The sequence below is a fragment of the Oculina patagonica genome, chromosome 7 (genome assembly GCF_052425735.1).
Source record: "Oculina patagonica isolate OP01 chromosome 7, crgOcupat, whole genome shotgun sequence".
Taxonomy (NCBI): Eukaryota; Metazoa; Cnidaria; class Anthozoa; order Scleractinia; family Oculinidae; genus Oculina; species Oculina patagonica.
Window position 1 is genome coordinate 5,326,087 of NC_135764.1, and position 25,969 is coordinate 5,352,055.

General features: G+C 37.4%; 1 protein-coding gene across 1 annotated transcript; it reads right to left on the reverse strand.

Annotated features, from left to right (window-relative positions):
- Positions 1-238: 238 nt before the first annotated feature.
- On the reverse strand, positions 239-24,975 carry LOC144661074 (uncharacterized). Its single transcript, XM_078521780.1, has 3 exons — positions 24,874-24,975; positions 7,933-8,972; positions 239-1,254 (listed from the first exon to the last, which is right to left on the reverse strand). Exons 2-3 carry the CDS (start codon positions 8,932-8,934, stop codon positions 628-630), a joined length of 1,629 nt encoding a protein of 542 aa, XP_078377906.1. The 5' UTR covers positions 8,935-8,972; positions 24,874-24,975; the 3' UTR covers positions 239-627.
- Positions 24,976-25,969: the final 994 nt, after the last annotated feature.

Consider the following 25,969-nt stretch of genomic DNA (forward strand, 5'->3'; position numbering starts at 1 on the left):
GTCACATGGACACCTCCATAATGAGGTCACTCTTTCCTGTTCCTTATGTGTCCATATCACAGAAGTTCGACTGTACTGTGTCTACCTGTCTTAGTCTATCTGAAATATATATATTCTAATAATTATAATAATATTTTGTCTACCTAATATAAAGACTACGGAAATGTAGAGTCACACAACAGCTGCCGGAAGGGAAATGAGGCCTTCGCGCGCTACTTACGAAATTCGCTCATGTATCACTTTGTTTCATGTGATTATCATAGTGTTCAACAAGCAAAGCGTGACTACCTAATTCTTCCTGACAAATCCAGCAGGTGTAAGTTTTAACCTCGCGTGAAGAGGGTTTTCGTAAAGCAGATATGCACAAAGATGGTTTTTCTCCTGTGTGTATTCTGTTATGCCTCCGAAGGTTTCCTGCTTGGCTAAAACACTTACCACACTGTTTGCATGTAAGTGGCTTCTCTCCTGTGTGTATTTTTTTATGCTGCTTGAGATTTCCTGCTTGGCTAAAACACTTGCCACACTGTTGGCATGTAAACGGCTTTTTCCCTGTATGCGTTCTTTTATGTATGCGGAGAGAAGTTCTATCGTTGAAACACTTTTCACACTGATTGCATGTAAACGGCTTTACTCCTGTATGTATTCTTTCATGTAGCTTGAGATTTCCAGCTTGGCTGAAACTTTTGTCACAGTATTTGCATTTAAACGGCTTTTCCCCTGTATGTGTTTTTTATGTCGGCGGAGAGCAGTTCTATCGTTGAAACACTTTTCACACTGATTGCATGTAAACGGCTTTTCTCCCGTATGTATTCTTTCATGTTGCTTGAGACATCCAGGTCGGCTGAAACTCTTGTCACAGTATTTGCATTTAAACGGCTTTTCCCCTGTATGCGTTCTTTTATGTTGGCGGAGAGAAGTTCTATCGTTGAAACACTTTTCACACTGATTGCAAGAAAACGGCTTCTCTCCTGTATGTATTCGATTGTGGCCCTGGAGACTTTCTGCTCGGTTAAAACACTTGCCACACTGTTTGCACGTAAATGGCTTCTCTCCTGTGTGTATTCGTTTATGCCGCTGGAGATTTCTTGCTGTGCTGAAACACCTGCCACACTGTTGGCATGTATGAGTCTTCTTTCCTTTGTGCAGGTCTTCTTGTCCTTCTTGTTGTTGGAGTTGGTTAATTTGGTTAAATGACCTGTTTTCCTGAGTTTTCGTATCAGGCATCATGTGATAGTGAATACTAGTGTGAGAGAACTACATGTACGTTTTCTGTAAAGTAATGGAAATGGTATTTAGCAATTACGACATAGTTACAGTGAGCTCACAATGAAATTACTCATCGCAAAAACATTTAAGATAAAGAAGACATTGCTATTGGCTAATAAAATTACCACTATAAGTTTAATTTTAGAAATGAACGTTTGAATACAAAGAATCTCATAACCATAACCAAACTGGTTCAGACTATGTGGCTTGCAGCACTAAACTAAGATTTTCCTAAACGAGCATTAAATGAGGGGCTTGTGGAAGCAAAGTGTTCCACACTCAAAACCACGGATTGCCCCTGGAGGAGTTTTATTGCATTTTAAACAAAATTGGCAATTTTTTCAGTAACTCATGTTGGAAAAAGTCCACTTTGGCTTTGAACATCTCGAATATTTTGTGCCACACATACTGTAAAATTTCGGTTGTTAGCCGAGGGCTTATAAAACTTCGTACAAAGTACTCTTGGGTGTGCTTAACCACTGAGGTACCTTATACGCGATGGCAACTTATAAGCAGCATAAACAATTTTTGGAAGCCAAGCTGTTTGAACGTTTTAATCTGCACTACACCTGCAAACTTATTGACTATTTTTTGAATACAAGTTGATTATGTGAATCAGTGGCGTTACTAAGTTAAAATAGAAACGTTTCAGTTAAGGGCTTAGTTAAGAATAACCGAAATTCTTTTGTTAGCAAACAGATAGATGGGTTTATAGCCAGTGGGCTTATAAGTGGGGGACAGGGGGAGGGGACGTATAATCAGTGGCATTATAGCACACTAAAGTTTTAAATTATGACATGTAAATGAAGAGCCTAACACAGTGCTGCAGTGCAATTTTGCATACAGGTCTTCCAGGACAACATTAGAGAACAGCATAGTTGTAGAGTTCAAAAGAAATCAAGCCTCTCACAAATCATAAAAATTAATCTTTTTGACTTGCACCATAGGCCCGCAATGCGTGAAAAGTGTTATAGCTACAAGAATATTCCTCTTTCCTCTTGAAGGAGTTTGTACAATGAAAGGGTGTAGAATGATAAATCCCAGACTTTGGGAGAAAGTGTCACCCTGGTGCAGAATTTTGACTTTTTTCTGATTGGTCAGGAAACCAAAGTCAACATGGAAACTATATCCTGAGTTGGTAACATAAGTGTGACTTGGGATCTAAAAAACCCAAAGGTACCAGGACCAATATTTAATCATTTCTGTTAAGCTACATGTGGAAATCAAATTTTTGAACACATGAAGATAAATAAAAAATTAGTCACCAATAGCACAGTTTGTTACAGTCAAAATACTCAGCACATGCCACCTAGAATTCTGGAATAGTTTTGATTAGCAGCGAACGGATTAAATTATTCATTTCAAACATTCAAATTTAATGTGAATACTGTTCTAGATCATTCAACCATGAACACATGAACACGTGAACCTTTCAGAGATTAACCAATCAAATTGGATTATTGTGTTTATAAATAGATATCTTTATGTACAATTTGAGCTGTTTTTACTTTAGAAACACAGCATGTAAACCATGGGTATTGTTGGCACATGATACCCCCAAAACTGCAGCTGTTTGGTGTATTGGTTGCAGGCTAAATTGGTTTTTAGGTAAAATCCATTTCCAGCCTAGTTTAATGTGTTTCAACCTGAAGATAACAATCTATTGGACTTCAATTTAATGAATTAATTCAAATTACTATATTTCATTATAAAATTAAATAATGGCATTCGTTTGATGTTGGACAGATCTGTCAAATTTTCTTTTGTTATTCGCATGTTTAAAATTCTTTGGTCTAGAATCGTGCACCAATCAGCTGAGAGGATGCCTGCCTTGTCTGTCCTCTTACATATAAAGCCAACAGTCGAAAGCGATTCTAAAAGGCTTCTAAAAGGCACAGCAAGGCAGATAAAATGCCACACCAGTTGACCTACATTTCATTTAATTAAACTGAAGTATTTGGATATTAAAATGAATTGTTCTGTGCTTTATTCATAACCACCATAAATTTTTCTTTAAACTTCTTTAGTTGGTCGATATGTAACAGAGATTTATATATCAGTCAAATTGAAGGTTCAACATCCCCCCTCCAGGCATACCCTGGTCATTTGACACCTTTACCTTTCGGGGTAGGGAATTTGATCCGACCACATAGGGGTGGGGAATTTGAACGCAGACTTGATATCTGGTTGTAGGTGTCACAGTAAACGCTCGTGGGTTTATAATCATGGCGGAGACCAATTATCTTCTATGTATTAGTTATCTTCTATGTATTAATTATAGAATAAAGGAAAAACTGTGTGGTCTATTTCTAAAGCCAGTATGTAGACAGGATTTTACGAGCATAAGAAGCTACACAGGTAAAACAGTTATCTGTTAAATTATAAATTTTTCCTGCGGTGGGAACATTTGATCACTGAAAATGTCCTAGTACATCCTGGGGTATCCAATTCAACCCTCCAAGTTTATTTTTTTCCTTAGTGGCCATCTGGCCACCGACTGCTCAGGTTTGGTCGCCAGTGAAAAATTTTAGTCGCTAAATTAAGCTTACACTTTCAATCCTTTCTTCTCAATTTTATTCGCCAGGCTGGCAACTTTGGTTCCAATTTAGTCGCCAGCTCCAAAATTTTAGTCGCCATGGCGACTAAAATTTTAACTTAATATGGTCTTATCTTGGAGGGTTGCAATTGAACGTTCTGTAATCGAACTCAATCGAACACCAATCGTCCGATTGGGTTTCGGTAATCGAACATAATCGAACTCACAATAAAATTTGGTCAATCGAACTCAATCGAACTTTGATTACCAAACAGTGAACAATCAAACTCAATCGAACGTTCGATTACCGAACAACCAACAATCGAACTCAATCGAAGGTTCGATTACCGAACTCCTGTTTGTTTATACTGCGTACATATTGTACGGTGCACCGTTCCCCTAATCCTTTTTTGGCGATTCGCCATACCCCGGGATAGGACGATTGTCTGCACAATAGCCACGGGCACACCAGTCTGCCACGTGGTTGGGAGAAATGTTGCCAAATGTGTGTTCTGTGAAAAGCAGGGCAGAAACCATATCCTTCCTTCTAATAAAATGTAAACAATAGTGCATTTCAGTTATTTTACAGCCGTTTTGTTCTCTTCTACCAAATATATTTTACTAAACATTGACATTCAGTTCGATATTTGGACGTTTTTATATTTATTCAATTCAATAAAAGTTTATTTTAATTAGTCCTGCGTGATTTACTTATCAAGAGAAAGATTTCGAACAAAATCGAACCCGATTGAGTTCGATTGTGTTCGATTATGTTCAATTGGTTTGATTGGTTCGAAAATCAAACTCACAGCAAAATAGATGTTCGATTTTGTTTGATTACCGAACCCAATCGAACGATTGGTGTTCAATTGGGTTCGATTGATTTTTGGTTCTATTTTGTTTGATTGGATACCCTGGGAGTACATGTAGTGGGGAGTTTGAACGGCTTTTTGGCCCAGGGAGACGGGAATTTGAACGCAAATTTTCCAAAAATTAAAATGCCCTGAGGTGCCCGGGGGGACGTTGAACCTTCGATTTGATGATACATTAACAGCGAACACATAGGTTGGTCTGCCTGTGTCGAAGAAAAACAAAAATTGGTTAAAATCAGTCGAGAAGTTGGGATAAAATTGCATTGTTTCACTGAGGAAAGGAATCCACTTGTGGTTTCTTGAACCAATTTTCGTTTTCCTTGGATAGTTCTCTGTAATTTTATTCCAGGTTTCTCGAACCTCCCGATTACTCGAAGCGATGTTCATTTCTGGAGATTCGAGAAATCAGGATTCTACTGTGTAAAGTAGCGTGGCGGTCTGCGGCTCTATCTTAAGCTTTGTGGTAACAAGTAAGTCTTACCTTTACAGATAGAAGGTGAACCTTTGAGGCACGAACTTTAGCGATTGCAATTCAAGTCTTTGTCCTGCTCCAATAACAACGCCGCAAAAAATTTGGGATCACTTCCTTCTAGAGCTTGGAAACCAGGCTCGATTTGGTAGCCGAGCCTTCTCCTCGCACCTGCGAGTATGAAGTCTTCTGTTTAGCTTTATAGGATCTTTTAGGAAACGCCAAAGTTTTTTTTGTCGATTTTTGTCCACAGAAATGTTTTAAAATAACAAATAGGCAAGCGTGAAACCGTTTAACCGTGTTTAACTGTTTAGTTTCAGTTTTTTTTTTTTATTTCACGTTGTTGTGTAATGCAATTTTTAGATTGGTCACGCAATATAGAAAGTTCCCCTCAATTGTTTCTGTTGTGGTATCAGACGCGTTCGATTAATACAGTATTAATCTATTTTGCAATATGCAGCATGACAATAGTGCTGTGTGAAATTCTGCGCGCTAGTACTGAATTTAATCAGATCAGCAGTACGACATCTAGATGACCAAGAAACCCGCTGCACTCTTGCAAATTTAAGTACTACGTCATAAATTATTAGCCTGGAAACGGTTTCTGACATTTGTAGACTGCAGACAATTTGTGTTACCTTTACCAGTATTGAAAGCTAAGCTCGACTAACCGTAAACAGGCTAACTGAAGTGCTATTTAGGCTAAACGGAGTGTGTAGTAGGCTAACCGGAGTGAAAAGTTCACTCCGGTTAGTCTACTTAGTCTGTTTACGGTTAGCTTTCAATAATGGTAAAGGTAACACAATATATTCTCTTAGTCTGCAATTTGCATTCTGCAAATGTCAGACATCGGCCTGAAAATCCCAACAACACAATCGCGACTCTTCATATTTACGCATACCGTATTTACTCGAATAAGCCCCGCTCCCGAATAACCGCCGCCCTCGAATAAGCACCGCATTTGGAACAAAAAAGTTAATAAGCGCCACCCCCAAATAAGCCGAATAAGAATTTCGTTTATCTTAAAAGGGCACTGCAAAGCAACTCTAAAACAAGCTTGAACATTGCTTTGCACCATAAGCGATGTTTTGCAGTTATGAGTGATTGTTTTTAGCTCTCCCATTAGTTTTTCTATTCAACACTATTACAATACGTCGTTCTGTAAATGTTGTGGAGGCCGCTTTGAAACGACAGCTAGCGCCACTTCTGTCTCAGCAAGAGACAAATACTGACAATCAAAAGACGCTCGTTTCAATAACTGTAAAAGATAAGATTCTTTGTGGCGTCCAAATGTTAAATAAGCGCCGCCCTCGAATAAGCGCCGCACTTGAGGCGCGAAAAATTTAATAAGCGCCGCGGCGCTTATTCGATTAAATACGGTATGCTAGATTTTAATGAAAAAAATACTATACAGTGACGTCTTAATGTTGTCCTTCTCGCCTGCACAGAATCTAAAATTTAATGCGCCAAAAAAACGCTTGGTTTTATTTTTCGAAGATGAAAAATTTATACCAGTAAACCAAAGCATGTCAACCAATCAATCAATCAATCAATCAAACAGTCAGTCAATCAGTCAATAAATCAACTATCTATCTTCTATCAATCATATTTATTTTTCAACACAAGATTGCAATATTCTACTCTTCTACACACTCGGATTGAAAAAATAACAATAACTAGAACATGAACAGAACCAACCTAACCAGAAACCCATGCAAAACAATAACATTTCAAGTATTGTTTTATAATGTGCATAAGCATCATGTTTTAACTTAATGACCTCAGCATCAACCTAGATAAGCCTTAGCTTGTTGTCGTGTGAAGGCATGAAAACATTTCACACAACTGTAAGATAACTCTTCTGTAAACTCCCATCATCAAGTTTTACCGGCCAAAAATTTTTATGTCGAATCTTTGGTGGTGTGACGGTTCGAGCTGATAGTAATGTCAATAGATATTGACACACCTTTAAATTGCTATAAATTATTCTCTTGGCATAACAGGAAGGTTGTCGCTCTCAAGTCATAGTGCGAATGATACTCAACAATCACACAGTAAAGTCTCAAATTCGCATCAACCATGGCTACAATCTATTATAAAATAGCCACTTCATTTTATTCCCGGGATGGCGTATCGTGTTTAAATAAAGGCAACTTACTTAACTTACTTATCATGCGCATAAAACATCAATTCAAAAATATTTCAGGGTTTAATTATGTGCCTAAGGTACTGCTGTATTAAGCACAGTCTAGCGCATGTAGTGGAGATGTTTTTGTAACCGTCAGTAAAAAAAAGGTCATCATTTTTTGCCAAAATACAGCCGAATCTCTCCTCTGCTATGAAACCGAACTTCTTTAATCAGGATACCGACAACATCGTCTCTTTCTGACCAAGTGAACTGTTCGTAATAATGTCCGTATTACAGAGGTGCCAGTAAGAAGCAGATAGACTGTGCGGACATCATCCACATCTCCCCTACTACAGACAGCTCACTCAGTCCGAAAGAAAGCAAAGTTCTTATAACCTCTACCTCTGTAATACGAACACCTCCATAATATGGTCACTCTTTCCTGTTCCTTATGTGTCCGTATCACAGAGGTTCGACTGTACTGTGTCTACCTGCCTTAGTCTATCTGAAATATAATACTATATATTTTAATAATTATAATAATATTTTGTCTACCTGATTATAAAGACTACGGAAATGTAGAGTCACAAAACAGCTGCCGGAACGGGAAATGAGGCCCTCGCGCGCTACTTACAAAATTCGCTCATACTTTTTTCTATATGGTATCGCCCCGGATTTGTTTCATATGATTATCATAATGTTCAACAAGGAGAGCATGACTACTTAATTCTCCCTGACAGATCCAACAGGGGTAGGTTTTAACCTGGCGCGGAGATGGTTTTTGTAAAGGAGATTTGCACGAAGATGGTTTCTCTCCTGTGTGTATTCTTTTATGCCACCGAAGACTTCTTGCTTTGCTGAAACATTCACCACACTGTTTGCATAAAAATGGTTTCTCTCCTGTATGTATTTTTTTATGTTGCTTGAGATGTCCTGCTTGGCTAAAACACTTGCCACACTGTTTGCATGTAAACGGCTTTTCCCCTGTATGCGTTATAATATGTCGGCGGAGAGACGTTCTATCGATGAAACACTTTTCACACTGATTACACGAAAACGGCTTCTCTCCTGTGTGTATTCGATTATGCCGCTGGAGATGTCCTGATCGGCTGAAACTCTTGTCACAGTATTTGCATGTAAACGGCTTTTCCCCTGTATGCGTTCTTTTATGTCGGCGGAGAGACGTTCTTTCGTTGAAACGCTTTTCACACTGGTTGCATGTAAATGGATTCTCTCCTGTGTGTATTCTTTCATGTCGCTGAAGATTTCCCGCTGTTCTGAAACGCTTACCACACTGTTTGCACGTAAATGGCTTCTCACCTGTGTGTATTCGTTTGTGCTGCTGGAGATTTCCTGCTATGCTAAAACACTTGCCACACTGTTTGCACGTAAATGGCTTCTCTCCTGTGTGCATTCGTTTATGTTTCTTGAGACTTCCTGTTTCGCTGAAACACTTGCCACACTGTTTACACGTGAATGGCTTCTCTCCTGTGTGTATTCGTTTATGCCGCTGGAGATTTCCTGCTGTGCTTAAACACTTACCACATTGTTGGCATGTATGAGTCTTTTTTCCTTTGTGTAGGTCTACTTGTCCTTCTTGTTGCTGGAGTTGGCGAGTTTGGTTAAATGACTTGTTTGTTTGAGCTTTCTTACCAGGCATCATGTGATAGTGAATACTTTTGTTGGAGAGAACTAAGTTTCCTGTAAAGTAATGGAAATGGTATTTAATAACTACGACGCAGTCATATTGAGCTCTCAATTAATTTTTTTTTTTTTTTTTTGCAAAAAAGCATGTAAAATAACAAAGACATTGCAGATGGCTTATAAAATTACCACTTTAAGTTGAATTTTGGAAACGAACTGTCGAACACACACAATGTCATAACCATAACCTAGCTGGTTTTGACTGTGTGGCTTGCAGCACTAAATACGATTTAACCTGACCGAGTATTAAATGAGAGGCTTGTAAAAGCAAAGTGGTCCAAACTCAAAACCACAGATTGCTAACGGAGGATTGAGTTTATTTCATTTTAAACAAAATTGGCAATTTTGCAGTAATTAACTCATTTTGGAAAAGTCCACTTGGGCATCTCAAATATTTTCTGCCACACATACTGTGAAATTCCGGTTTTAAGGTCACGGCTTATAAGTTGCCCTTGTAAAATTAACCTCAAAAGATTATGACTCTGAAATAGAGCCGAAGTATTGTATTTATAATATCAAATTTCTTGTAACAGGAAGCTCTTAGAGCTTAAAACTGCGCTGTTCACGTGACCACCCTAAGGGAGCCTTGGCGGGGGAATGAAAAAAAGGTAACTAAAAAACATTGAACAACTTGAAGTGAAATGGGGAAAAAATAAAATAAATAAATAAATAAAAAATTCCACATCCTGACAGTAGAAAAAAAGCCTTTGCCATAAAAGTTGACCCCCCCCCCTTACCCTAACCCGCCTCAAACAAATTATGGTCGCCCTAAAAAAACAGCCGCTTTCGAAACAAACCCCGAATATTGATTTCATAACGTCTGGCGTCTGGCTTCACGCCAGGAACGTAAGTATCCGTGAGAATTTCGATAGTATTCTCTCTTTGCACAGAATAATCTCGTTCCCAGATCTCGTGGGCGAAGCCGAAGGCGAGATCTCGCCTTCCGGCTTGTTGCCCCTCTTTCTGTATTACAATAGGCGGTTGTTAAAATGTAGCGAGTGACAAACATGATGATAAAAAAAGACACCTTGTGTGACATTTCATGGTTGACTAGTTCCAGACGCGATTAATTATTTTTCTTTTATGCAAATTCTGGCCGAATTCCCACGCGTGGACGCTGAAGCCGTTTTTAGCAGAGAGGGTATTCCCCTAGCCTACCAAATGACGTAAGCGGTACAAGTCAGGGCATGTTTGTGAAGGGAATTTTTCTTTATATCTTTAAAATCCTTTCAATAACACTGCCTAAAAATAGATTACGCTTAAAAGAGAAATACTTTGCAATAAATTTGTTTAGTAAAGACCAAAGGATTCGCAAAGATTTGAAAGGTAGCTGATTAATAAGTAGCTGAAAAGTGAAACTTGTCATGTCAGCACATTCTTTTCCACCAACGTAATGGTATCTATTCACAGATTCTGGCACGCTGAATTACATTTCTCTTTGAAAGCGTGGAAATTTAGTATTTTTCATGAGTCAAAGGCTTCAAATTCGAATATTTCACACTAAACATTCTTTGTAAAGACAAAGAATAACCATTTGTTTCCATTTGTTACTGATTTATAGCTTCTAAACATCGCGTGACATAATCTTGACCGAGTGGAGGTCTGCGTCTGGTCACCGACAAAACTAAAAAAAAAAATAATAATAATAATAATAATAAACCCCGTGCAGAGCAAGAACTGCGCAGCGCAGTTAATAATAATAATAAACCCCGTGCAGAGCAAGAACTGCGCAGCGCAGTTAAAAATAATAATAATAATAATAAACCCCGTGCAGAGCAAGAACTGCGCAGCGCAGTTAATAAACCAAAACTTGGTTTTTACAATGATTACATTTTTCGGCCTGGCCTCCTTTCTGTTATATTCAAAACTGTCAGATGGCTCTGGATTTATAAAACTTCGTATTAAGAAGTTTTGGGTGTGTTTACAAACTGGGGTTCCCTATATAGTAGGGCAGCTTATAAAGTAATACAAAATAGTCTTTGGAAGCCACTCTGATTAAACGTTTTAATTTGCACTCCACCTGCAAACTTATTGATTATTTCTATCTGAAATACAAGGTGAATCACTGGCGTTACTAAGTTAATATGGAAGCGTTTAAGTATTCAAGGCTTATTTTGAAAGGACTAGCATACATAACCGGAATTGCTTTGTTAGCAAACAGATAGGATTATAGCCAGTGGGCCTACACGTGGGGGAGAGGGGGAGGGGAGGTATAATCAGTGGTATTACATCAGAAGAGAAGAGAGAGCCTAATACAGTGCTGCAGTGCCATTTTGCAGATATGTCTTCCAGGACAAGATAAGGAAACAACTTAGTTGTCGAGTTCAAAAGAAAGTAAGCCTCTCAAAAATATTATTGACTTGCATCATAAGCCCGCAATGCGTAAAAAGTGTTATTGCAACAGGAATATTCCTCTTTCCTCTTGAATGAGTTTGTAAAGTTTGGGTATAGAATGGTAAATCCCAGACTTTGGGAACGTGTGACCCTTCTTTTAAAATTCCATACCGTGACTTACAGTGTATATGACATGAAAAATATTTTCTGCTTATTTGAAAGGCCTTTCGAAATACAGAAGAATGGCGTTTTTCTTTTCGCAATATCTTTTTTCGTTTCAGAGATATTGACGTTTTTGTATTATGCAAATTAGATCAGTGATGACGTCATAAGATTTGACTCTAAAAAATGGTAAAATACTGAATAAACAATATCTCTAAAACTATTAAAGCAGTGTTCTTGGAACTTGGCACCACAAATGTGCATCATAAAAGAAACAAAATGTTACTCTTAGGGCTGTTGCCATGACAACAGTTTTGCCGCTGGTGCTGTCTCAATAAAAACTGAAATTCCCAGTTTTTGTCTGAAACCAAGAACATCTAGCGCAGCCAAACCGATGGTGGGAATTAAGACAATATGGAAATTATAGAGGTCAGATATGGGGATATTTGTCTTTTTGACAGAGAGAGACTGGAGCTGAAAGAGTTCCTATGGCAACAATACTAAGGGTGTCATTTTGTTCCTTTTGTGATGCACATTTGTGGTGCCAAGTTTCAAGAACACTGCTTCAATAGTTTTAGAGATATTGTTTATTCAGTATTTTACCATTTTTTAGAGTCAAATCTTATGACGTCATCACTGATCTAATTTGCATAATACAAAAACGTCAATATCTCTGAAACGAAAAAAGATATTGCGAAAAGAAAAGCGCCATTCTTCTGTATTTCGAAAGGCCCTTCAAATAAGCAGCAAATATTTTTCATGTCATATACACTTTAACAGTTTTAACAATTTTGAAACCCAAGACCTGTGTCTCAAATAATCCTAGCCCAAAAACTGAAAAAACTTTATAATCTTAGCTGACCTTCATAACGTAAAGCACTTCAGCTATAATTATTTTCCAAGACCGAGTAAAATAGTTATCACAAAGCTCCCCAAGTCTCCTCTATCTCAGTGCAACAGCTTATGACCTGTGTGGGTAAGGCCAAAGGTCACAGGCTGGACTCCTGTTGCAAGACCTCGCTTTTTTGAGTTACTTGAGACACTGATTGAATGACATCTTTCTTTTACAAAATATAATTCAATTGAATCTTTTAATGACCCTGGCCTTTGCCTTACTTGACTGCTTGAACATTCCAAGCATGTCTTTTTCTGAGACAATTTCCAGAAGCCTGCAGCCATGAGGTGACAGCACAACATCCAAAAAATTCACTCAGTACTTGAAATAATGACAAAAAATATTAACTGAAGTATACCCTGGTGAAAATCTTTTGAAGATCCTCAAGGATCTTCAAAGATCTTTAAAGATCTGCAAAGGTCCTGTAAAGATCCTAACACACAAGGATCTTTTAAGGATTTTTAAGGATCCTTAAGGATTTTATGAGGATCTTGTGAAGATCTTATAAGGTTCCTGACAAAAATCCATTCAAAGATCTTTGCAAGGATCCTCAAAGATTTCAATAGGATCTTAAAAGGATCCTTTGAAGGATCTTTCTTAAGGATCCTCAAAGATTCAATGAGGATCTTACAAGGTTCTTATTAAGATCTTTCCAAGGATCTTACAAAGTTCTTTGTCAGGATCCTTTATATAATCCTCAAGGATCTTAGAAGGATCTTAATAAGTTCTTGAAAGGATCCTTTAAATTATCTTTATCAAGATCTTTAAAGATCCTCAAGGATTTAATGAGGACCTTTAAAGGAACTTAAGAGGATCCTATTAAGGATCCTTCAAAGATCCTTCTAAGGATCCTCAAAGATTTGACAAGGATCTTTCAAGGTTCTTAGAAGGATCCTTTTAATGATCTTTGTCAGGATCTTTAAAGATCCTCAAGGATTTAATAAGGACCTTTAAAGGAACTTAAGAGGATCCTATAAAAGATCCTTCAAAGATCTTCTAAAGGATCCTTAAGGATTTTACAAGGACCTTCCAAGGTTTTTAGAAGGATCCTTTTAATGATCCTTCGAAGATCTTTTTCAGGATCCTCAAGAATCCTCAAGGATTCAATGAGGACCTTTTACAAGAATCATAAGAGAATCCCATCAAGGATCTCACTTGGTTATCGGTCAAACAACAAAATGTTATCTGATTATCTTGTAGTTTGAGTTTGATCTTTATAGAAACAAACCAACAGTATGTGAGAAGCTCGGATCTGCATCTATTAACTCTTGCTTATTCAGTTTTTCTTATAAAAGCAATACACTTTTCAAAGCAGTCATGTTACCTCTTGCAATGCTGAAGGCTGAATGAAGCGGCGATTACAGATGCATTCCACGTATCTGACTTTATTTTATATTTAATTTAAGTTTACTTTCTTACACAGAGATAGACGTGACTTCTCAAGTTCCAGCTTGAATAATTCACCTCATCTTTCTCGCAATATAAAGTCAATAATTTCCCGATTGTGTGAGAGTAAAATTGCCTGGAATCACCATGCACTTCTTTAAATGATTCCTGAATACTTTCCAGCCTATTTCAGACCGCTAAATGGAGTTAAAATCCAAGTTTGCTTCGTGAAAATCGAACAAAGACTGAGACACGAGCCGCCATCTTGGATTACTGGGCCCTGGGAACGAGTGGATATATCCCATGATGCAACGCTTTTTGAAAGGCGCCTGAATCTCAACTTCTTTTCAACGGTCGAAGAACAGTTTACAGTGAAATGCCTCAGGATTATGATGCCCAAAAAGCAACAAAATCCGGATCGTTTGCCTCTAAGAAAGAATGTAAGTAGACAGAGAATCTTAAGGCTTCTGGAAGTAATAGCTTAGACAAAGCGTTTCGGTTTTGTTTAAAGAATCTGCTCGGTGATCAGATCAGTAACTGTTCATACCAGTTCATACACTGTTCTTTCGCTCTGTAACAGTATTATTTATAGTGATAGACCTCTCGAGATAGAAAATCATTTTTCTGTTTATATGCATAAATGAATAATTTGATATCTGTTAAACAACATACATGTATGTATGTATGTATGTATGCAGCTTAGCAATCTTCGATTCTAGAATGATTAGCGATGCAGAAGAGTGCTGAAGAGACAAATACATCTAGTACCGTGCGCGCGATTATTGTCAGTATTTAAATACTTAAATATGAAATAAGCTTCAGCTTCTAAAGGCTTATAATTGTTTTGTGCTTTCTTGTAGGTTTTGAAGCGAAAGGGCTAGAAAAAGACATTAACCACCTGATTCACTAACAAAGCAATAATGAATATGTTTAAAAAGCTAAGTGAAAGCCATTCACAAACATGAGTGATTGTTAATGCATGTGGCAGGAATTGTAGTTTAAAACTCTCAACTGTTAGTTGTCTATAAACAGTCAATACGTGGTACAAGAAAGAATTCCTGATAAATATCTCAATCTGAATGAGAGAAAACAAATTTCCTGATTACTGAATCTTTCAATTTTTGTTGTTGTTGTTGTTTCTCCATATTTTTACATTTCTCATTGTATGATTTAAAATATTATTGTGTAGTATTGGTAATTTGTTTGCAGTGGTAAATTTTAATAAATTTGTTCTTTAGTTTTAAATTGAAGCAGTGTTTTATGACACGTTTCTGTAATTAGTATTTCAATAACTAATTATCCCTGGACAGTGGAGACATTTTCTCATCCTACCCGGACTACCACTTAAGAATCCATTTAACATATCATCCCACGTGTAAACTTTTCCTCTTCACTTGTCTTGCAACATCATTGAAAAGAATTGTTGCAGACCACCTGTGTTACAATTCGCGGCAACATATTGCACAAACATCAAGGCTGTGCTCCAAGAAAAATTACAAGGAGCCCAAAGGTTCCAAACTATAAGATCCAGGGTGCCCAGTATAAAGCCAATATATGAAAGAAATAAGATTAATTGGTCACCTAAAAGACAAAAGTTAGTCGCCTGAGGCACCTGGGTGACCTAAAAGCACAGCCCTGAACATAAATAGAGATCAACTTTGTGTGACTTGTTTCTGCAACTTGCAACACAGTTTGTAATATGTAATAATCAACAATGTTAATCTTAAAGGACTGTAGTCAGCCATGCCTTTGTTTTTGTTTACATACCAGAGTTACGGTATTATATTGTACACATACAGTGTTTTGACAAAAGAGATCACTCACACTGTAAAACTGTTAAAGGTAGTTAAACAGACTTTCAGTAACACAATTTACAGCAATGTAATAAGATTTCCCTGCACCATATAGTTTTCTTAATTTCGATAGCATGGAAAATGGCAGAGGCTGACTAGGGTCCTTTAAGGCTGCAATTTGTGTATTTGTTGTTGTTGCTGAAAGGACATAAGTCCAAAATCACCACTTTGGCCGTACAAGATAAAAATTAAGTTCAATATGGCATTATGTTGAAGCTTTTTTGAATTGAAAATTGTCCCAGCATAAAGTAAATTTAAGAGATGCAACATACAATCAAAATTGTGTTAGTGCATAAAATTAATTCATTTTCAGAATGAAATTTAAAGTCACTTATGATTTGAAAAAGTAGGGCAGACAAGGTCCAGCTACAGTTGGGATTTTGCCCGACATGGACCAAATTTAGACAGCCATTGTCTGATGATTGACTGTTATTTGCAGTCTCCAGTGTTTAAAATGTGCTGTGACAAACTAGAAGAAAACATTGCCTACTGTATATTACATGTACTTTAATGAAAGCTTAAAAAATGGCTTATTGCAAAAGCAAGAAATGACAAAAGGTACCTTTGTCAGGCTGCAAATATAAAGATATTAACATTTTGCAGAACTTTACTGTATTTTGCATTGATTTTAAATCAATGAGATGCTTAATTGTAAGACCAGTAACATTTCTTAAATCAAAGGTTCTATGAGCAAAGTCGTGAATGTGGTATATTATAAACTGATAGCCCAGAATTAGCCAAAATAAATTTTAAATGTCTGCTGACAAACAACATTTTTTGTAATTGTCTATGAAATCTGTTAACATATGTCACAGTTTAGTCATGTTTAAAATTCTAGCTGGTAAGTGATAAATAACCCCATATTCTAACTGAAAACTAACCATCCAGTAGTCCATCGAGGCCTTCTAGCTAAGCAGCTAAGAAGTGAAGATTATTTCAGAGCTTAAAATAATTAATGCTGAGAGAGACACGTATAGTGGTAACAAGATATGAGGTACCTTAAGATGCTGCGAAGCTGGTAATGGAAAGAAGCTAGGGATTTTTTTCCACCAAACTGTTTCACATTTGCTAAAGGGTTCTTTAATTAATAACCAGGTAGCTCAGCCATTTTATACAGGACAGTGGTATTATTCGACATACATTTTTCTCTGTTAAAGAATGGCAGACACTGTGACAGAAGGCAAATAATTAAAAGAAACTAACAGATGCCTCATACATGTGACTTCTAAGAATTGAAATTGGCAGGAAACAGTAAAGCCAACATAATTTATTATCAATTTAGAGGCGTGATACATGTAACAAATGAAAACTGCTGCTTATTTCCTTTTCTGGTATCTTTACTTGCAACCAAAAAGTTTACTTTACCCCTTTACATGCCACGAAAATCATCAATGCATTTTAATCAGCCTTATTAATTCATTTTTAAATAATCTCTATACATTGCCAGCCATCCTGCAAAGATCTGGTGGCCATGTTGGATTAAAGGATCTGAACCTTAAAGCTTGTTTATCTTTTACTCTTTGTTTTCAGCAGTCAATAACAATAACTCCAAATATTTTATTTTTCAAGCTGTACAGTCTGCTAAAAGTCAATTTATAGAGAGCAGTATTCACTGTTTGTGAAAAATATATGAGAGTAAATTTGAAATAAAATTCTTTTTCTGATCATGTGTTTCATACAGCGTTACGGCAGGAGGATGTTCATTCCAGCCCACACCTCTTGACAGCCTAGCCCCATGCAGAGTTCAGTGATGTGTTGTATTGCAGGATATTGTTTTGGAAAATCTATAAATTAATTCAAAATTCTACGTGCCTTGTTAAAATAAATCTGTAGGACAACACGTACAACAAACCATCTAAGTGTAAGCAATTTGTTATTTATCAGCATGGCATGCAACCAGGTTCCTTTTTGGCTGAGATAAGGGGGGGGGAGGCATAGGACATGTACAGAAATCGACCTTAAGGTTACTATTGTTATATTAGTGGCTATTACATTTTAGCGCTTTTAGTGAGTTGGGCGAAAATCGCTTAATTTAGTACTTGCTAAAATTTGTCTTGGTCAAATTTCAAGTACCCCGGTACCTCCCCGGTACCCCCTTCCCACCCTAATGGAACACAAAAATGGATACTGGTAACTTTGTTCTTTTAGGCAATGCAATTTATATTCATTCAATGTCAAGATATGGTAGTCTTTTTCTTTTACTGAACATTTATTTTCTTCTTAGCCATATATTAATCACCAGCCAGTAAAAGCTGGTTTACACGATATATTTACTATTTTTTGAAGTTTTTGGAAAATCCCTATATAGTCGCTAAATCTTGCTCAGAAAAAATCGTTAAAATTAATAGCTGCTAACAATAGTACTCTCTCAGTATTTCTTTGAATGTCTACCCCATAGCACTCAGTGGATGTTGACAAAGCAAAAAATTACCTGAGTGCAATGATACACCCCTGGAGAACTACAATTACCACAGTTGAACTAATATGTCCCTTTTTTGACAGACCATGTGTATGAAGAAAAAATAATTGTAAGGGTTTGATGCATAATACTGTGTTTACAAATGTAGTTTTGCCTTCAAAAGCAGAGCAAATTTATCATTCACATAACATGATAAGGCTTGCTACCTAATGAGCTACGAATGCCAGAGGAAATTTTGATTTAACTTTAAGTCATGAGATAGATGTACTTGGGAACTTCGTTAACGAGAGTGTGACAACGAATATAAAATATTACGAGATACAAAAACTTGACGAACGTGCAAATGAATGATCGACCGAAAGACAAAGCAAGCCAACTATAGATATCTCTAATTGTTTCCAAACGCATCAGTTTAATCTTGCTGAGTGAGACTAATTTGTAGCGGAAAATACTGCCTTATTTAGGGTGATTTATTACTTACCCACTATTTGATTGCATTTCAATGGAAGATAATTTCATATCCGCGGACTTTCAAAATAAGCTATTGTTCGGCGTGCAAGTTTCTTGCTTCCTTGCATTGGCCATCCTTTCCATTGCATTGTGTGTAAATGTGGATTCGAGCACTGGCCTCACTAGAAAAATTCCTTCCAGAAAGGAAAAAATATTCGTATTCTCCTGATGTACATCCATAAGTTTGCATTACAACTCGGGAAACCAGCCCTTCACGTTCATCCGCCATTTTGAACTTAATTTAAACTTAATATAAAATTGCCAGGTTACCAAGGGAGTTTACACAAATTTAATTGAAGCAGTCCGCTATAAGTCGTTCTTTGCATTCACGACTTAAAAATGAGAACAATTTATCTGAGAAATAAAATACAATTGGAATTATATAAACAGTGGTTAGTAATGTTTATTGTTTTTGATAATCATTTAAATACTAGTATTGTTTTGCAGGATGTGATTGCAGGGATTTAATCAGCTCGCCCCGCGGTCAGATCCTTTCTAAGTCCCTGCAGGGACCCAGTAGGATCTTACCAATCAAGATCCTTCATGTCCCTGCTAAGATCCTTCAGGTTCTTGTAAAGATCCTTCACATTCCTGTTAAGATCTTCCAGGTTCCTGCAAAATTCCTTAAGGAGCTTTTAAAATTCTTGCAGGACCATGCAAAGATCCTCAAAGTCCCTGCAAAAAATCCTTTGGGATCTTTTAAAATTCTTGCCTGACCATGCAAAGATCCTCAAAGTCCCTGCAAAAATCCTTAAGGATCTTTGAAAATTCTTGCAGGACCCTGCAAGGTCCCTGCAAAGATCCTTAAGGATCTTAAAGGATCTTGAAGGATCCTAAAGGATCTTGAAGGATCTTTGCAGGGACCCTGCAGGGTCCTGCAAGAATTTTAAAAGATCCTTTAAGATCTTTGAGGATATGGATGAAGATCCTTGCAGATCCTTGTCAAGATCCACAAAGATCCTTGCGCAGATCTTTAAAGATCCTTGAGGATCTTAAAAAGATTTTCACCAGGGTATGGCACTTCTTAAAAACCAAATCATCTTTTATGGTTCTCACATTGAGGAGTCAACCATTCAAACATGGGCAACATACTTTCTGATAGATTCCTCAGTGGGAAATATTTCTTCAAGGCCCCATACAAGCACACCTGATACAATAACACTTGTCAAGTCCTCTGTGAAAAGTCCAGAATCTGGATTTTTTTCTGATTGGTCAGGAAAAAAAAAGGCAACATGGAAACTATATCCTGAGTTGGTTACATTAGTTAAAGTGTGACTTGGGGTATAAAAAAAATCTTACACAGACCAGTACCAATATTTAATCATGTTTGTTGAGCTAGATTTGGAAATCACGTGTTTGAAACACCCAAAGATAAATAAAGAATTAGTCGCCAATAGCATAGTTTGTAAACAGATCAAAGAGGGTGAGATGAAAACACTGAACCCTGGTCCCTGGACTACTCACTGACAGCCACCCCACACCTACGGACTACTCCGTGGACTAACCTACAAACTACCCCTACGGATTACCCTAAATAATCAACCAAATTTACTTCGACGAATTGGATTTCGAAAGGTGAATTCTCTAGTTTCGTGACACTTTACCCTCGGTATCATCTGGTACTGATACCATGAGGAAAGCACTGGTTCCCATCCATTTGTGGCAGGATTAGTACTTGGATGGGTGACCAACTGTAAATACCCCGGGTTGTGGGCTCTTCTTTTTTATTCTTACTTTTCCATGATTATAAAATAATTCAGTGAAAAAAATTCGGTCCTGTATTTCTTTTCATTTTCTAAGTTTCTTTTTTACTTCTGTTTAGGCCTTAAAGTACATATGCTGTAAGTAAATATATATTCATAGCAGGGCTCGAGACTAACTTTTTTGCTAACTAGCCAAGTGGCTAGTAACAGCTTTGATTCCACTAGCCAAAACTGATTTTCTACTAGCCAGAATTTTTAAGTTGTTTTTTTTTTTTTACCATGGGGGGGGGGGGGGGGGGGTTGAAAGGGAACATATTTTAACATTTAAATTTTGCAAAAAAATCTCAAACCATCTAGACATCTACACACAACTTCATCAGGTATTCATCTTTATCCGGATTATTTTTCTTGTTTTTTTTTTTGTTTGCTTTCCTTGCTCTTTCTGCTTCCACTTACAAAAAAATACCCTCGGATATCCATAACATACGCGTTGTGTCAAATACTAACTTGTGTTGCTTTCCAATCACGCATGCGTCATATACTAGAAGTCATAGAGAGAAATCCGTCTGTCGTCATTTGGCGACTTAATGGTAAAAAGCAGTCGCCAAATGCAATTTTTTAGTCGTCAGATTTTTAAATCAAATTTGGACTAGATCAAAAGTGTTTAAAATCATTTGTATGAATTTAATGCACTCAAAAAGAAAAACAAAACAATCTTATCACAAGGTTTAAAACAAATACCTAATTAAAGATTTTGTGGCACCTAACTTTGTGACAAAGGGGAACGTCGAAGGAGTCAACCTGGCGAATGGTGACCGAGACACAATCAATTGGTATACATGATATACTCAATGCTCAAGGGTTTGCAATGCATTATAGGGCGATTCCTAACACAACAAGTTTTCGGATGTTTGAAAATCAAAGGAAAACAATGGATCAACTTCTTTTCACTATTTGATGTTTTAGAAGCAACGATCTTCCAATTAAATTTTCTGAAAGGACTAAATGTCTGAAAAAGTTACCGTTATTAATCCTCAACACACTCAGAGAAATGTAATGGCAATTTTGGTGCATAAACCAGAATTTTTAGTCATCAATTAAGGATGAAATGTTAGTTGCATTGGTGACCAGTGAGTCCTGGATCGCCGATTGATGTTATGGTGAAGTTATGCTTCAATAATTTTAGCTGAAACAATATTTTCCTGTTACCCACCGCTTTCCTCACAAAAAGGCCTCTGAAGATCTCTGAAAAAAGTGACTGCAGCAGTTTGTTCGCTTTTCGATACTTCAGCATGTACATGTAGTACAGGTTCTTTTATTACATCAACAGTTTACTTGCTTATTCTATTCTCTCAGATACGATTTTAATAAATGCAGTTTCTTTGCACTAATGCCTGAAATTTTCACTAGCCATTTTGGCTAGTGGAAGTCCAAAACCTACTAGCCAAAAATGCATTTCTACTAGCCTTTGGCTAGTTGGCTACCGTTAGTCTCTAGCCCTGCATAGTGAAGCCCAAGCTAACAAGTGAAAGCTAACCACAACCAAACCGTAGTAGAGCTTTTCGCAGGCAAACTGAAGTGGAACTAGCCGCAAGAAAACTGGAGTGGAACTAACTGCAAGCAAACCAGGAAATCCAGGCAAAAAATCCAGCTGGAAAATCCAACTCAAAAACCGAACTCGAAAATCCTGAAAATCCTATTCAAAAATCCAACTCAAAATCTTAACACAGAAGTTAGTCTGTCTTGCAATAAAAGTAAATTTGGTTCATTATTTATGGTAGTCCGTTGGGGTAGTCTGCGGAGTAGGGATCAGTGTTTTCAACTAACCCATTTGAAGGAAGGTCAAATCTTTTTCTCTGAGCTACCTGATTTTCGAATTTTCTCAATATCAACCTGTTAAAAAGTTACACGCAATTGAAAACACATGTGAGGGAACTTAAAAAATATTTTTTCGAGTTATGCTGATGATTCAAGTTTCACATATGAATGAAACCACACACAATCAAATTTCTGCTGGTAAAGAACATGGCTTATCTAATAGCATCCAGATGTTTCAGTTGACAGATACTTTAATTAGGGGGTGGCAGACGACTTGTCAAATAAATGTATCAGGCATTCCTTTTTTCCCTTTCCTACTGCCAATTAAAAAGAACACCTGATCACAGGTTAGAAAAAAACAAGACTCGCCTGGCATAATGCAAAATAAAATATGGGGCTATAAGGAAATTGCCTTTGTCAATTGGCAGGACAAGGACAAATATCTCACACTTTCTTGTCTCTCCACCCAGTTGGCAGCTCTGCAGCTGGTTATTTAACAATTATTCACCAAGGTGGAGGTGAATAGTTGTGGATATTTACTAAGCAGAGGAGCTGCAAGGTAAATATCCACCACATTCACTGACACTGAGGTGAATAATTGTTTTAGTATTTACCACATTTATAAGTTGAATAACTAGCAGGCTAAAACATCACTTCTGGTGAACAAAGCGACGTGCGAAGGCAGTTTGTTTCTGTTAAGCTGCTCGAAGGTGAATAATACTTTGCTAACCACCTCCGAGTTAACCAATCAACGTGCGCGAAAAGCACCATTCACTTGTGTGGTATATACTAAAAATAAATCTATTTAGGTACAATTTGAGCTGTTTTTACTTTAAAAACAAAGTGTGTAAACCATGGGTATTCTTGGCACATAATATCCCCAAAACTGCAGCAATTTGGTGTATCTGTTGCAGGTTAAATTGGTTTTCAGGTAAAACCCATTTCTGGCCTAGTTTAATCTGTTTCAACCTGAAGATAACAATCTATAGGACTTCATTTTGAAAATCAAGTTATTTTATTTCATTATAAATAAAAAATGGCATTCCTTTGATGTTTGACAGATCTGTCAAATTTTCTTTTGTTATTCGCTTTGGTCTAGAATCTTGCACTGATCATGTTGAGAAAGCTACTTTTGTGATGAAGCTCCAGCTAGCCACAGGCACAAAGAAATATCTAATCAATCGGATTCTAGTGTTTGCAAGGTGATAAATTTGATAGTTTAGAGTCAGTTCGAGCTTGAATTAAACAAGGGTTCGGCCGCCAGCTGAGAAGCTGCCTGCCTTGTCTGTCCTATTACACACTAAAAGCCAACAGTCGAAAGCGATTTAGTGAAATATTAGGCTTCTAAAAGGTGCAGAAAGGCGGATAAAGTGTCACAAACGAGTCGATTAACATTTGACTTGACTTAACTGAAGTATTCGGATTGAGATGAGCCTAAATATGAATTGTTCAGTGCTTTATTCATAACAACCATACATTTTTTTTTCAAATTCTATAGATCGTCAAATGTATAACAGAAATTAACAGCGAACACATTGGGTGGTCTGCCTGTGTCGAAGGAAAACAAAACTTGGTTCGAGAAATCGGAATGTTCGAGAAGTTGAGGATAAAATTGCAGTGTTTGACTGAGGAAAGGAAAGTTCTCTGTAATTTTATTCCAAATTTCTCGAGCCTCCCGATTACTCCCGACCTGTCCAATCGATGGAAATCGATCATCGGAAACCAATAGATATAATCAATATAATCGATAAAAATCAATCGACTAATATCGATTGGATCCATTAATCGATGAAAATCGATACTCACAATTCACGTCCTCTTAATTCTATCGATTTTTATCAATTTTATCGATTATTATCGGTTATAATAAATAAATGAACCATTTATCAATTCTTGCAACATTTGTAAGGCGATACGTTACGCATCCTTTCACTAAGTTAGTCAAATCGAAGTTCTGCGAGTCAAACAAAGCACGAAATGAACGTACTAACTACCACGAGTGCCCATTCTGATGGAATTTAAATCGCCGTTTCATGATTAAACAAAGTATAAGTGCCAGCAACGTCCAAGAGTGTTGTAATTTTGATAGAGTTCCCGGTAGAGTTGGATAGTGACTGGATAGCAGTGAAAGCTCCTACGAACCTTTGATAGTTAAGCCCGGAGTGGTCAGTCTATACGTGGAAAAAGGGGGAAATGGCCGGGTCTCTTCTTAATTGAAGAAGTCGGTAATTTCAGAAAACTTTGTTTAACGAATCCGTGTCTGTTCACATCAGAGATTATGGAGGGCTATTTAGAGGGTACTGTCCACAAATCACAGGTTTCAACTGATTAAACATTTCGAAGAGAGTTTTGAACACACTTTCAATCAAGTGTTTCGTAATTTTTACACATTTAGAGGAAAAGCAGCAATTGCACAACAGATCACGTTTTGTGAAGAGGAAAAAATACAATAGGTTAGACTCAATTGCCAATGCCCAGCGCAAACGTATCTGAAATCATTATTAAACGATTGCAACTGAAAATCAATATAATCGATAAAAATCGATGACAATTGATGAAAATCGATGAAAATCGATACTCACAACTCTTTGGTTCATCGATTTTCATCGATTTCCGATATCAATCGATTAATTGCTATCGATTATTATCGATTACAATCGATTTTATCGATTATCGAATTTCATCGATTGGGCACGCCGGGCGATTACTCGAAGCGATGTTTATTTCTGGAGATTCGAGAAATCAGGATTCTACTGTGTAAAGTTGCGTGGCGGTCTGCAGATCTATCTCTAGCTTTGTGGTAACAAGTAAGTCTTACCTTTACAGATAGAAGTTGAACCTTTGTGCCACGAACTTCAGCGATTGCAAATCAAGTCTCTGTCCTGCTCTAAACTACGACACAAAAATTTGGGATCACTTCATTCGAGAGCTTGGAAACCAGGCTCAAGTTGGTAACCGAGCCTTCTCCTCGCACTCCAAGTATGAAGTCTTCTGTATTAGTTTTACGAAAAGCCAAAGTTTTTTATGGTCGATTTTTGTCCACAGAAATGCTTTAAAATGACAAATAGGTAGGTGTTAAATTAACCGTGTTTAACTATTTTGTTTCAGTTTTTTTGATTTGACGTTGTTGTGTAATGCAATCTTCATGTTGGTCACGCAATATGGAAAGTTCCACTCAAGTATTTCTGTTGTGGTATTATTAAATTTAATTTTGTTTTAGTGTTGGACCCACTGACTTGTTGCATTGCAGGTTTTCTTTCCCCACCCGACCCACAAAACAGTGAGACGCGTTCGATTAATTTATTTTGCAATACAGTCAACTCTCGCCTTGCGGACACCCCGCTATTGCGGACACTCGCTTTTACGGACAAAATCCAGATCCCCGGCGACTGACGTTTGACTGGAAATGACTCCCGCTATTATGGACTTAGCCAGCGTAGCTTGGCGTTCTAGTCAGTCGGGGAGAGGGAGAAATCGCGCGCGTGAGCAAAAGCGACGGCGGGGAGAAAGGAAAGAAAGATCTCTCTCGCCGTCGCTTTTGCTCGCGCGCACGATTTCTCGCCCTCCCCGACTGACTAGAACGCCAAGCTACGCTGGCTATTACGGACTCTATAGCGGGCACTCAACGACGCCCGAGCGTGTCCGCTTTAACGAGAGTTGACTGTATGCAGCATGACAATAGTGCTGTGATGTTCTGCGCGCTAGCACTGAATTTAATCAGATCAGCAGTACGACATCTAGATGACCAAGAAACCCGCTGCACACTCTTGCAAATGTAAGTACCACGTCATAAAATTGTTAGCCTGAAAAACACAATCGCGACTATTCATATTTACACATTATGCTAGATTTCAATGAAACAAAGTATACACAGTGACGTCTTCACGTTGTCCTTCTCGCCTGCACAGAATCTA

What these genes read in the sequence shown, in the direction of transcription:
- LOC144661074 (XM_078521780.1), bottom strand. Translation starts at nt 8,934, where the DNA reads ATGATGCCTGGTAAGAAAGCTCAAACAAACAAGTCATTTAACCAAACT. An exon ending in AACAAATCCGGGGCGATACC is followed by an intron (nt 1,255 to 7,932) that starts ATATAGAAAAAA and finishes ACGTACATGTAG; the next exon opens with TTCTCTCACACTAGTATTCA.